General features: G+C 33.5%; 1 protein-coding gene across 5 annotated transcripts in view; it reads right to left on the minus strand.

Moving 5' to 3' along the window:
- The window catches only part of Magi2 (membrane associated guanylate kinase, WW and PDZ domain containing 2), a 1275072-nt gene that overhangs the window by 412205 nt on the left and 848467 nt on the right, over positions 1-14400 (minus strand). For all 5 annotated transcript variants that reach the window (XM_048786215.1, XM_048786214.1, XM_048786217.1 and 2 more), the window contains exon 6: positions 7917-7996. In XM_048786215.1, the coding sequence (XP_048642172.1) occupies positions 7917-7996 (80 nt within the window). The remainder of the gene's footprint in view (positions 1-7916; positions 7997-14400) is intronic.

Here is a 14400-nt window from a genome sequence, read left to right on the forward strand (position 1 = left end):
ACCAAACCAAAACAGGGACACCGTCTGCTAAAATAAAAGATTTTATTTTAAATGTCTGCATAAAAAATGTGTAGGACAAACTCAGTTTAACTCCTCATACCAATGGCCAGGAAAAATCACAACTTGGATGAGAAAAGATTAATATAAAAACTAGATATCTTTGAATTATCTGACAAGAATTTTAAATCAGTAATCACAACAAAGCACCAAATAAAAATTACAGCTGAAAATCAAAATAACAGAATTAAAATCTTGCTCAGACATAGAATATAAAGGCAGAATTAAGGACAGATCCATAGAATTTACTCAACAAATTGAGCAACAGAAAAAAATCAATTTGTCTTACTCAACCACTTGGAAGAAATGGACCAATTCCTATAAAACCACAAATTACTGAAACTTAAACAAGATAAAGTACACAAACTGAATAATCCCTTCACTATTAAAGCAATTAAAATTGCAATAAAAATATGCTTAAAGAAACCTTTAGGTCAGGTGGTTTCACAGAAGAGTTTTAGTAAACATTTTAACAACAATTCACACCAATTACATATGTTCTTTTCCAGAAAATAGAAGTGGGATGGTAATTCTTACCAAATCATTTTATATGGGCAATATTACCACAATATCAAAACCAGATAAAAGTGCAACAAAAGATAAATATTTCTCATAGACACAAACACAAAAATATTTAATAATACATTAACAAGTTGGGGTTGTAGGTATAACTTCGTGGTAGAGCCATTCCAAGCACATATGAGGTCCTTAGTTTAATCTCCAGCACCATCAAAGAAAATAAATAATAAAAAATAAAAATAATAAATTAGCCAGTTGAATAAAGCAGTGTATAAAAATTGTAAAGCAGTGTATAAAAATTGTACACCATGCCTGAGTAGAGCTTATCCTAATTATTCAAGACTGGCTTGATATTTGAAAATCCTTCAATATAATAGTGTACCTTGTCAACAGTCTAAATAAAAAATATGATTATATAAATGGGAAACTGTCTAGGTAGAAATCACAAGGAATTTACCAAAAATGTTCCTGTAACTTACAAATGAGTTTTGCTAGGTCACAGGACCCATGATCAACCCACAAATCAATTTCACTTCTATATACCAAGATTAAAACACAAAATTATTTACTTGCTCAAAATTTTTAGGTATATGTGAAAAATGTGTATACCATACTTTGCTGAAAATTACAAAATGCTAATGAAAGAAGTCTAAGAGGACTTAAACAATTTAAAGACTTATGTCCATGGATTTGAACACTCAGATTAGTACAGCTATCATTCTCCCCACGTTGACTTATGCGTTTAATCCTATTCCTGTGAGAATCCCAGCAAGACTTTGGTACTCCTAGAAAACCTGATTCTAAAATTTATATGAAAAGGAAATAAACTTAAAATAGTTAAAACAATTTGGATCCAGAATAAAGTAGAAAACATAACTATACCTAATATTAAGGCTTACTTATGGCTATAGTGGTACCAGTGAAGATTAGACACCTGGATCAACAGAACCCATGATGTCTGATGAGGAGGCACATACAATTCAAGGGAGAAAGGACAGCACTGACAAAAAATGGTCCTCAAGTAATTGGACATCATTTTGCAAATAAATAAAATGAAAAGGGATAAAGAAGAACCTCAACTTCAACCTTGTACTGTATGCAAAGATTAATTCAAAATAGATTATTTAAATATAAAACATAAGACTATATAGTACTTAGGAAAAAACATATGTGAAAATCTTTGGGACCTAGGCTAGCTGAGAAATTCTTAGACAAGTTACCAAAAGCATGATTTATAAAAGGAAGGGCAATAAACTGGATTCATCAAAACTAAAAACACTTCTCCAAAAAGATCATGTTAAAAAGGATGAAAAGACAAATCACAGGCTGGGGAGAAGATGTGTGTAAATAACATATCTGATTAAAGGACTTCTTATCTATAATACATAAAGAATTCTCAAAACTTAATTTAAGAATCAAACAAATTGGGCAAAAGACAGGATTAAACATTAACCCAATTAGGATATCCGGATGACAAATAATTTACATGAAAAGATATTCAATATCATAAGCCATTAGGGAAATGCTTATTAAAACCAAAATGCAGTATCACTATGTATCATCAGGATGGCTAAAAGGAAAATGAAAATTATTCTAAAGAGCAAATGCTGGAAAGGATGCAAAAATCTGAATTACATGTTCATTGTGGGTGGAAATGTCAGAGTAAAGCCACTCTGGAAAACAGTTTGGCTGTTTCTTTTAAAACTAAAATGTACTTACCATTTAATCCAGCAATTGTACTCTTGTACACTTATCCCAGAGAAGTAAAAATGTTATGTTCACATAAAAACCTGTATATTCATAGCAGCTTTATTTGTATTTGCCCCAAATTGGAAACAATCCAGAAATCTTGAAGGGGCAAATGAGTAAAAAGGACATATAATAAGCCATACTATAGTAGCATAGTGTATGGCAATAAGCAAACTATTGTTATACACACTTGAATGGATTTCAGGAATTGTGTTGAATGGAAAAAAGACTATCTCAAAAAATAAAATAAATACAGTGTATGACTCCACTTATATAACATTTTTGAAATAACAAAGTAATTGAAATGAGGAACAGATCAAGGGTTATACGTATGGATAACTACACATGTGATACAATTGCACGGACCCCCCAACCCCTACCAGCACACACTTACACACACTGAATACTTGTATAACTGGTGAAATCTGAATAGGCTCTTTGGATTGTACCATTGTCGATTTCCTGGTTTTAATATTATAGTCTGATTATTTGTTAACTTTGGGGAAAGTTCATAAAGGATGTTCTGGACCTCCTTGTATATGACTTTGTAACTTCCCATGAATTTGTAATTATTTAAAAATAAAAAGTTTTTAAAAGGTAATACTTGAAAAGTTTTGAAGTCATTCTTTTATTGTGTAGAACAAATAGATTTGACGGTATTGATGCAATTTTTAAGTTGAAGTTGTTACAATGTAAGGACAAGCTAACACTTTTCTAAACATAAAAGTAACTTGAGCAAATAAGAAAAAAAATGTAGGACAAAATTTCATGGTCCTCACATAGTTTCTATTTGACAGTTTGATAAATATTAGCATGTATAAAGGCAAGATATACAAATAATTATTTCAGGTGTGATATTCAATATATACAACAGCTTTCACAGTGTAAACATCAACCAATCTTTAATAGACACAGGGGCTAATTAGAACCAATAAAATAGCTACAAGCTTCCCCCCAAATTTGGTACCAATGCACAATAATGGAATTATCTATTCTACATGATTTATTTTGAATAAACTATTATTTCATCCATGAAATTCTTATATTCCTAAATAATTGATATTTCTGAGTACTTCTGAGCCAAAAATACTGGAAAGGGTACCATGCTATTGGTTGAAGCATATCTCAAAAGTGTTGCTATAGAAAATCATGACTAACACGAATAATTGCTAGTTAGCTAAATAAGTATTAACTGTCTGTATTAAGATATTTGCCACCTCCTCATTTTTTATAACATCCAAGATATCAGTAGAAACAAAATAGGATTCAAATTTGTTCATAATATTTAAAGATAGGTGTTCAGTACTTGTACATAAATAAATTTTAATAATTGAATAAAAAAGTCAAATAATTTATAGATATTGAATACAAAAATGAAACCACCTAGTCAGTTCATATCAATGAAATTATAACTTTGTGAGCATACAGGGCCACTTTAATGGAATGAAAAGGAAAAATCCCTAACTATTAACATCAGGCTAGAATTAGCAAGATGGAAAATTTTAGCCTACAAAGATTTATTCATCTCCATCTCTCCAGGACACCTGTCTAAATTTAACCCTTATTTTCCATGAGTCTAAAACAGTACCTGAAAGTTAGGAAGTTCACAGTTATTTAGAATTTATGGTGCAACAAGTATGATACTTCTGAATGTAGAGCTGAACCTCTATTAAGCAGATGTAATTCTCATTCTACAGGTAAGAAACCTCACCATCCTAAATACTAAGTACCCAAGAGCCCACAGATTTGGGGTTGAAATAGTTTTTCCTGACTCCAATCCACATGATTTCTTCTTCTGAGCATAACCGTATGGTTCTACTGAATTTAATCACATTTCAATTTTAAGAAAAGAATGGTCCCAGAAGGCTTTATTCGCTTTTGATATTCCAACTCAGTGATTCTTGAAAGAAGTGTCAGAATATGAATGTTTGTAATTGGAAATGTCTCAAGAGAAGTCCCACACCACTGATTCTGAGGGGACAAATATGTTGGTGCTTTATACGCAATTTAACTGGTTTTGCATCCAAATTATTTAATAGTTAACTGCTATTTCTATGGCATTTTAAATAAGACTCTATTAGCTTGCTTAATAGCACTCCCCCTAATCTAATATTAGAATCCCATGGTAGGTGGGGACTTTCTTCTGCCATGTGAACTGGTACTAAAACTCTGGAACTGCACAGAGCTATGATAAACACAGAGAACACAAGAAAGCTGGCATTTCCAACTGTACTGTGGGAGGAAAAAGTGTGTTTTTATGTTCAGTAGCAGTGTTATCCTTCAGATAAAGGGGGAGATGAGTGCTTCAGTGTCAATAGAATAAGTGCTAGTTTGATGCATATTTGCACTGAGCCATCCATGTTTCCTTTAGCCCCTTGAAACCAAGGAGAAAATAGTTTTTTTCACTAGCCCAATGATAATTTAAGTCCATTTCTTTCATTTGATTTCCTCTTATCATAACTGACCAGGAAATCAGGCCCCTAAGTGAACAGCTCTGAAGATGCATGTTATAGATCTGTATCTATACACGCATATTCACATAATTATATACATTCATATGCAATATGCATACATATACAACATGGTGTACAACCCTATTAAAATATGAATTTCTAGATAGAGTGGAGTAAATAATTTTTAACCCATGAGAAAACAAGTAATTTAAAGGGATCAGAGAACTACTGAATTGACAAGCTGAGAAGCTCTAAGATGCGGAAGAGAACACTGAGAAGCTCTAAGATTTGGAAGAGAACCTTGTAGAGGTTAGGGAAGAAATGGAAGAGGCTTTTGTGATTTGGGGCTCTTAGAAATCTGAATTTGGACTAAGCCTGGGAAGAAAGCCACTGCTGGAGATTAGAGTAACCAGCAGAGAACTAAAGACTCTTGAGAGATTAGAGTGACAAAATATAAACTTGAGAGATCTTAGGCACTTGGTCAAGTAACCCTTGACATTTGTCAAATTCTGAAGCTGCAGGATCTTCTAAAAAAAAAAAAAAACAACCTCAGATTCTCAAGATGCACCTAGATTTTCTGCAGATTTATAATCCTGAGTAGAAAGATATTTAAAAATATTCATGTTCAAGGTGTGCCAAAGGAAAGGCCTCACAAGAACACACCAGGTTAGAGTTCATCCTGTGTATCAAGTCCAGCCCACCTCTATTTTTTGTATGGACCACAAATGAACAGTAAATACCATTTAAACAGTTGAGAAAATCAGAAGATTATTTTGTTACATAAAAGAATATAGTTAAATTTCTGTGTCAAAAGATAAAGGGTTAGCAGAACATATCTAGGACCTTCATATATTGATTTTGGCTGTTTTTGAGCAATGAGTGGTTGCAAAGAGACTGAATGATCTGCAAAGTTCAAAATATTTACTACCAGGCCCTTTACAGAAAATGTTTGCCAACCTGCACTAGGCTGTTAGTTGAAAACCCTAGTAGGCAAATGCCCTTAAGACAGGGGCAAACCAAAGATATACTGTATCTTATCGGAACTCAATCCAACCTCAGATTGGCTCAATTCTAAATTAGATTAGGGTAATTAGCTTTCACTCTATCTGCCTAGCAGAGGGAGGGTGAGTCTTTACAAAAGAAAGATATCATCTGGAACAGCAACAGGTTTTAAATACACATTTTATGCACACTCCCAACATTCAGAAAATTAGTGCACCGTGTGTCTGAACAGATTTTTGATACATGAGTGATTTAACTGGCAGCCCAACAGTAATCCTTTAAGATCTAACATTTTAAAGAAGCTATAGTCCATGTTAAAGAAAGGAAAAATAAACCATAAGTAACAACATTACGTAAGTACACTCTTCTTGGCAAGGAAACTTAAATATGTGTCCAGAATAACAGCATTTTCATTAAAACTAGTAAATACTAGTTTCCATTGTACAATATTCGAATAATATGTGGAACTATCTATGAATTATTTATTTTGTAGAAAATGAAAACAGACAGTAACTGATCAAAACGATAAACTTTTTAAAGGATTCATTTGTCAATGACATTTGGTTCATAGGACACTGACATATTTTAGGCATTTACCATCTTGAGAAGGCTCAGAAATGCAGTTTTTTTTCCCCTGAAAAATCGGATAAAACTGAAATATCATAACTTGGCAATATGTTATGTCTACTTTTCTCCTAGGATTTTAAAATTTGACTTTAAGAGCATTTATAATGAAATGAACAACTCAAAGGAACAAGACAGTTATGAAGTTCAATATATCACAGAATGTAAAAATTGTTAAATTCATTTTAATTAGGTTATATTAACATTTTACATCTGTGTCATAAGTAAATTATAACTCTCAGACATAACAGATCAGGTCATTTTAATTTATAACCTATCACAATTTGCATCACATGTCTTATTGGTATCAATGAAATGTAACTTAAATGTGCTCAAAAGTCCAGATCATATAATAATTTTATGAGTTAAACCACATATAGTTGTACTATAATATAGGAGGAATAGAGATATTGTTATGAATATAAAATTCAAAGCAGATAATATTGATTAGAAACTGGATATTTGTGTATTTATATGTGCATAAAAACTGCATTAGTTTTTAATTTAACTCAGCAGTGTATCTAGCCTGTGAATAGCTGCCTTATAACAGGAACACATGATATTATTTGAAAAAATCAGAATTATTATTAAAATGAAAGGACTTTGAGAATTAGAGATTTTTTTAAAAGTTGATTTGTAAAAAGTTTTTAAAAAGTTTAAATACTATTGGCCTGGTTGATCACCTTTTAGAGCTCACAATGACAGATGCCTCTGAACAGGGAAGTAATAATTTGATCAGATAAAGACTGCAAATGTGGTCAAATAGTAAATCATCAGGACAGTATGGTATTTGCCATTTTAGCTGAATTATAAGCACTATTTCAACATTAACCACAACATTTTAAAAATTTACATGTATCAGTAACAGCTTCACCTATACAATTTACCAATTTAATAACAAAGTTTACATTCATCTAGTCCTCTGAAACTATTTGAAAAATATTCTTCACATATATGAAAACAGTCCGTTTTTAAGCAAGTCTATTGTATTTAAACCTAGTCCTAGAAAATAGTAAGAACAATCTAAGACATTCATGCAATTAGTTCTCTTATTTTCATATTTGATTAAAAATATACCTTCATTAATACTGGTTCCATAATAACTGGCAGAATGCTATGCCTTTGAATACAAACAAATATTATTTATAGTTCCACAATACTTCTTCTCTATGCATCATATCTGACTCCACTTAAAATATCAGAGTACTCAGAGAGACATATTGCAAACCAAAAGTCCTTAGTAGGTGGTGGAAAGTCAGGCCAGGAGTCAAACAGAATCAACAGAGATGACAGAGATGTGATATTCAGCACAGTCTCCTCAGGGAGAAAAAGCAAAACCACATGGCCCTGCTGAAATGCCGAGTTAATTCTCTCTCCTATCTGAGCTTTAAATAGTACATTCTGAAAATTGTTTCAACTAGATTATTGCTTCTTTAGGTGAGTCCCTCTTTTAAGAGACACAAACATTCTCAAAGGGCATTGCTGAAATACCATAAAAACTTAATAACCTACCATTTTCTTTGCACTCTTCTGGAGGTTTAGCCTTTTTCGCAAGTCGTGGATCCAGCCATGATGTTGTCTTTGTGTTATGGCTGAAAAGAAAAGAGATCACTCTGAACAGACACATACTAAAAGGAATCAAGTTTATTCCTTAAGAAAAAAATAAGCAGGGTTAGTCCAACAAAATTGCAATCGATACACTTAATTTGCTTACTGGTTCTAAGTAGCCCTGAAGGAGGTGTAAGAGTAATTGTGCAAGGCAGCTGTAAATTTGGCAACCTCAGCTCCCTGTCCTCAAAGCGGCTATTTTTATTAAAATCAACTTGAATGTTGCCAAGTTAACCTCATTGAAAATGCAGAACTCATCCAGAGCAACAGGAATTTATTACAAATACAGGATTCTCCAGTTGGAAGAGCACAGTCTACAGACTCTGATACTGTTTTCTGAGTTTTGCAAATGCAGTATTTTCATCTTAAACCTGCCCTTTTCATAAACAACTGTTCTTCTAACAACAGAGCTGGCAGAGGCAGTCCAAAAGTGACGCAAATTACAGCATGTTCCTGGGATTCCTACATTTTCTCAAAAAGTGATTAATGACAATTTTCTTAACTCGCATTAAACTAACACCCTCCTAAATATTCTCAACCCATCTAGGAGAGTAGAGGATAAAAATGTCTGCCTTGTAATGTTTCTGAAATGAAATTTCCAGGATTTAATAAAAAAATGATATTTTCATTTTAAAATAATATGTTGTCTTGCAAGTTTTTTGCCAGAAATCTAAGAAGCAAAAGAGAAATGTTTTCAGAGGAAGTTTACTTCACCCGCTCCTAGCATCACCTGCACTGGAATCACCTGGTGCACTTGCTGGCAATGCATTCTGGGTCCTTCCAAATCAGAACCTTTGAGGTGGGACCACAAAGCCTCCATCATCTGTGGGCAACATAGGTGATTCTTATGCACATTATAATTCAAGAACCACTCAATGGCTCAGCTGCTCATTAGAGCTAAAACACTTACTGTGTACGGCTATAGCAAGAGATCTCACCTGCCAATGGACAAATTACCAAGACTGCAATGAGCTTCAGAATAGAATGTGCTTTTAGGAAAGTATAAGGTTTATACACTTGGAAGACCAACAAATGGTACATGAATAAGAAGAATGGAAAAATAGGTTGGAAATAGAAATTAGGATCAGATAAAATAGGGGCACTTGAGCACAGTTGTTAGGAGGGCAAATGCTAATGTTGATAAAAATTTCACATGTATTTTTCTCCCTTCAGTGAAGTCTCTCCCTTCATCATGTAAAGCTACCAATGTTAGCTAGATAATCTGATGAACCCTATTAAATTTACTCTATTAAAAGTAAAGTTCTCCTAGCAGTATATTTGATAGTAAACTTGTAGGTACTAAGTTCCCCCTAATGGAGGGAATTTTGAAGCCAAAAGAATAAAGGAAAGAGACAAGATGGGCTGTGGAAAGTTATTCCAAGGTGTTAAAGCACTCTTCAAATATCATTTTCTTGATGATCATTATATGTGCCTATGTATAGGGCTATCTCTGATCTGAGAACTGGGACATTAAGACTGGTGGGTTTTGAAATCTCTGCTCCTTAAAAAAGATCCACTTCTACTTCTGACTCTTATGTGGAGTAAGAGAAAATACTGTCCACTTTCCTCACCTTTAAAAGCTTCTCAGTGATAGATGCCTCTGACCAGGGCTCTAATAACTTGATCAGATAAAGTCTGTGTATTTTATCCAGTAATAAATCATCAGGAGAGCATGCCAACTTTTATTTTCCCCCAATTTGACCTTTGTAAAGTCTGATGGTGCTTCATTATCAAGTTTCAGGAGGAAATAAAGTATTGAGGACACTTTCATCTGGTTCTAGCCCTCATTTATAGGATGTCAATATAATCTAGTCTTTTCCTCTGAAGACTGGATGTTCTTGCATGGAGGTGTGGACTAGTCTAAATGTGAGGATAGGAACACTGGCTTCAGAGTTTGCTGCTCTCATTTTTAATAAATTACTTTAAAAATACTCATTATATACATGCCTCAGTGTGTTGTGGTGTGTGTGTGTGTGTGTGTGTGTGTGTGTGTGTTTGGGTGTGTGTGTGTGTTGATATTCATGTTTCTATAAGGTAGGGGGAAACTTTGGGAGTGGGCAAGAAAAAGAAATTTCTTTTTGTCCTGTTTCTTCCAAATCCTTCAAATCCTTTCCCCATTTTGAAGAAAAGTTATTTCTCTGTCCTTTAGACATATTTATAAAAGCAAATGCATCTATGGATAAGTATTAAGAGCCATTAGTAAACCACAACAGGGACTCAAATTACCATTTCTATATCATACCACCATGGGTCTAAAATACTGGCTAATTTTGTAGGGAACTATAAGCTTCCTGGCTTTCCTAAGTTTGTGTGAAGCATTTCATTACAGGATGAATTTTTTTTTAGGTTGAACTAGCATTAACAGTGTGTCACTTTAATACATTTTGACAGATTGAGTCTCTTATAGTTAACAGCATTTTCAGCTGTTGTTCAGAAATGATTCTGAAAGAAATGTGGGTAGTAGTTACCTCTAGTAATTGCCTTAAACATCACATGAAGATACAGCACAGTATTTTCAATAGTGACTCTCACCAGCCTTATAATTTGCATGTTCCTTCTAGATGCCTTACAAAGGGGACATTTTTCATGCATTTGGGAGACAACGGACCAAATAGCGTTTCCACTTCCTTAAATTACATATTTTTAAATTCTAATAATTCCATTTGAAAATAGGATTAAATGCTGGTCAGGAAACTGTGTACAAAATGGAATCATTGAAAAATTTTTCACCATCTGCAGGCTATCTTTCCTCCAATTTGAGAAGGTGATTTCATTTCACTTTCTTAGCTAGTTCAGATTCAGATGCATGACATCAGTTTTCCATATTAGATTAAATTGTGTTGCATAAATACTAGGAAAAGAAAATGCTATATCATTTTATATTGCAATTTGTTTTATCAGGATACCTACACATACATAGGCTACTTTTGCACAGAAACTTTTCTTATTCTAACTGGGGAATGGAACGTACAGTTTTTAGTAACCTTTAGTAATCATAAAATGACACTGCTTTATATATTTCTATGGGTAGAGCTTATGTGCTGAGCACTAATGTAAAAGATCAGATGAAGAAAAGTCAATAGTTATTTAAGTTCAGTCAATGTCAAAAAAGCTGGATAAAAATCTCTAAAATATGTTTTATCCTATGGGTATATCCAAAAAATCTTCTCTAATGTTAAACTATATATTTAATCTATCTAGAGGATTAGGAAAAGCCAGAACTGAGGTTTCATTCAACTCCACAATTGTAGTTCAAATTCCTATCAGGATGGCCTTGAGGATACACAGTAGGCTGACCTGTAATGAATCAGAAATTTCTGTACATTTTTTAAGCTTAACCTTTGCCAAACTGACAAAAGCAGCAGGTTAAATAATAACATCTTCTGAGCAAACACTCTCTCACATACAGCATGCTTCATTTCAATTGGAAAAGCTACTCTCAGTACAGTATGTCACAGCACAGCCAATAATCTTATCTCACAGTTCTTGCTATCTACTCTGTTGGGGACTCAGCAGAATTTTCACATCATTTTATTTAATGCCAATGAGTCTGTGGCTAAGTATTATTAACTTCATTTTATAGATGGAGAAATAAAGATTGAGAGAGGGTAGGTAACTTGCCCAGGTTACAAAGCTAGTACATGAAAATGAAAGCGTGTGTACCCAGATGTAACTGGATCCCAAGTCCAAGGGTTTTTGGTGAAACCAGGGGCAAACTGAACCTAACACTGCTTTGCATTTGGAGTATTTTATGTCACTCCCCCAGGTGGCAATCCAGCTCCAAGTTCCTGTCAGTCATTCAGAAATAAACCCTTACATAGGGTACTGGTCATGACTTAAATTCCTTTGGAAGTGTTGAGCATTGCTCTTAGTAGGTATTAAATTAAATTGCACGTGCATAGAGATGAAAGAGCTTTGTGATTGAGAAGGTACTGACAATATCACTGGAAAAAAATTTTCTCCCTATTAACTTAAGTTCTCTATATGAATAGTTTTCAAATCAAATTTTAGTCATTCAAATCCAAATGTTTTTCCAGAATAAATCCCCTTTTTAAAATCCCCATTTATATAATGTGCATAGGAATATTAGGTCTTGGGCCCTAAAGTTAAAAAAGACTACCAATGGGTTGAATATTTATTAGGAGCAGAGCTTGAAAGTTTCTTATCACTCATGCCACACTCTTTCCTGCATTCCATTTTTTCATTCACTCTGTTTTCCCAGTGAGGGTAAACACACCTTCTCTGCCAAATCCAATTTTAAGACATGTTCTCCTTTCTTTTCTTCTTTCTTTTTATTACCACCTGGGCCAAAACAACATTCCCATCACTGCGTGAATATTGGAAGTGCTTTCATTCAACAGAAACATTATTAGTGGAACAAGAATCTTTTATTATTAAACATTCTTTTCCTTTTCTCCATTTTCTCTAAAAACAGTAACTGATTTTAGAGACAATAATTATTCAAAATGTACATGGTTGTTAAAGTTTCAATAGTAGCAGTTACATGGGTTCAGAGACAAAAAATCATAGAGATTGTTGATCATATTTTATGAGTTAAACATTATTTTTAAGGATATACAAGTTTATTATATCTAATAGTGAAACCTTGAGATGATTATATTACTTCCAAATGACTTCAACTTCTTTCTACATCATCATTCCTAAAAGAACTATTGGAAACAGTGATTAGACATATGATTAACAGAGGAAACTTTTTCAAAGATTCTATTTGCTCAAAGTCTTGCTAATTTTTCCCTATTTATACAAAGGTAATGCACATATAAAACTACTGTTAATGACTTTTTAATGACTGTTTCCTAAATAATGCTCCTATAATTTTACTCAAGCATGTGAGTCAGGGAGCTTGCTACCACCCTGCCTTTCATGTATTCAGAAAACTTTTTTAAAAAGAGGTTTTGTTGTAAGTATTGTTTTGGACATTGTGGGTGTTGTTTCACACTATTTTATCTAAAACTCTTTTTTTTCTGACTGAGGATTATACCAGAATCATGTGCAGGTTCATGTGCGCACACACACATGTGTGCGCGCAAGGACATGATACAAATATGGAGAATAGCTACTGCTTTCCTGCTTTTGTAATACATGCTACAGAAAGTAAGCTTAAGCCGGATTTTGCAACTGGTAAGGGTATGTCAAGTCTAGAATGAGTTTGGTAGTACTGCACGCCACAAAACTATTTTACATTTCTCTCCAATAAGCTTCCATAGTGTTTTGTCTTCTATGTAATATGTGAAGGTTCAGAGTATTAGAAATGGCAACTGATAATTTATGTAAAAGTTAAGGGGATACAGAAATAGCAATACAAGAAGAAACATAGACTTACTGTATGTTTGTTTAGATTCAAAAGAAAATTCACCTCTAACAAAGATTTGGAAACCATCTACAGCCATGACATTTTTCACAGATGTGATTTCCAGTTTCAAAAGCCTGCATTTAAAAGTCTATTATTTGAGATGACATAGTGTTCACTGCCATTCAGGAAGATGGTAGTAAACAAATAGGTTCTTGTTGTCATTTTGTTTTTTGCCAAAGCAATAGCAGTCTCTTTTGTGTCCCTAACTAAACTGACTCCCAAACAAAGAAGTAATTTAATGGGATTCCCAAAGCATGTCAATCCAGATTAACCCTGTGGCAGCTCCTCTTTATGCAACATTTAGCCTCTGGAATAGTAAATTTCTGGCCAAGAAACTTATTAAACAAATACCATTTGTAATATAAAAGTTTACTTTAGCCAATGTTTATTTATAAGCTGGAGGTAGTATGGGATAATGGGCATGACTTTGTAGGGTGACAGAGCTAGATGACCTTGGGTATGTTAATTTGTCCAAGGGTGCCTTAGAACCTCATCTATAAAATGGAGATAAATCAAGCACTGCCTTGGGTGACTGTAATATGATATATGCAAAGTAGGCACCATAGTAAATTGGTTTAGAGCAAGGACCCTGGAGACAGACTACATTCCATGACAGTCTGAACTTGTCAGTTTTGTTGGCTGCGGTATTGCTGGGATTTGAAATGGTTCTTAGCACATAGTATGTGTCCTCAAAACAGTTGTTGAATAAATAAAATCAAAGAATACTGTTTCTGTCACTTCTTGGTGACATGACTTCTAGGCAAATAGTTGTTTCTATAAGCCTCAATTTCATAAAGTGAGGATTAAATGAAAAGTGTGTGAATGCTTAACGTGTTAGTTATTTTTGTTAAGGTAATCTGAACACAACCTGAAAAAAAGTGAGCACTGGATATGATGCCTTATTTGAATTTGCATTTACACATTTCTCATTTGAATTTATAATTAAATATTCTGTCTTTTTAAAAGCTATATTAATGAGGATGATCTAAGTCAAAGAAAAAACTGATTTCATAT

This window comes from Marmota marmota, unplaced genomic scaffold (assembly GCF_001458135.2).
Source record: "Marmota marmota marmota unplaced genomic scaffold, marMar, whole genome shotgun sequence".
NCBI lineage: Eukaryota > Metazoa > Chordata > Mammalia > Rodentia > Sciuridae > Marmota > Marmota marmota.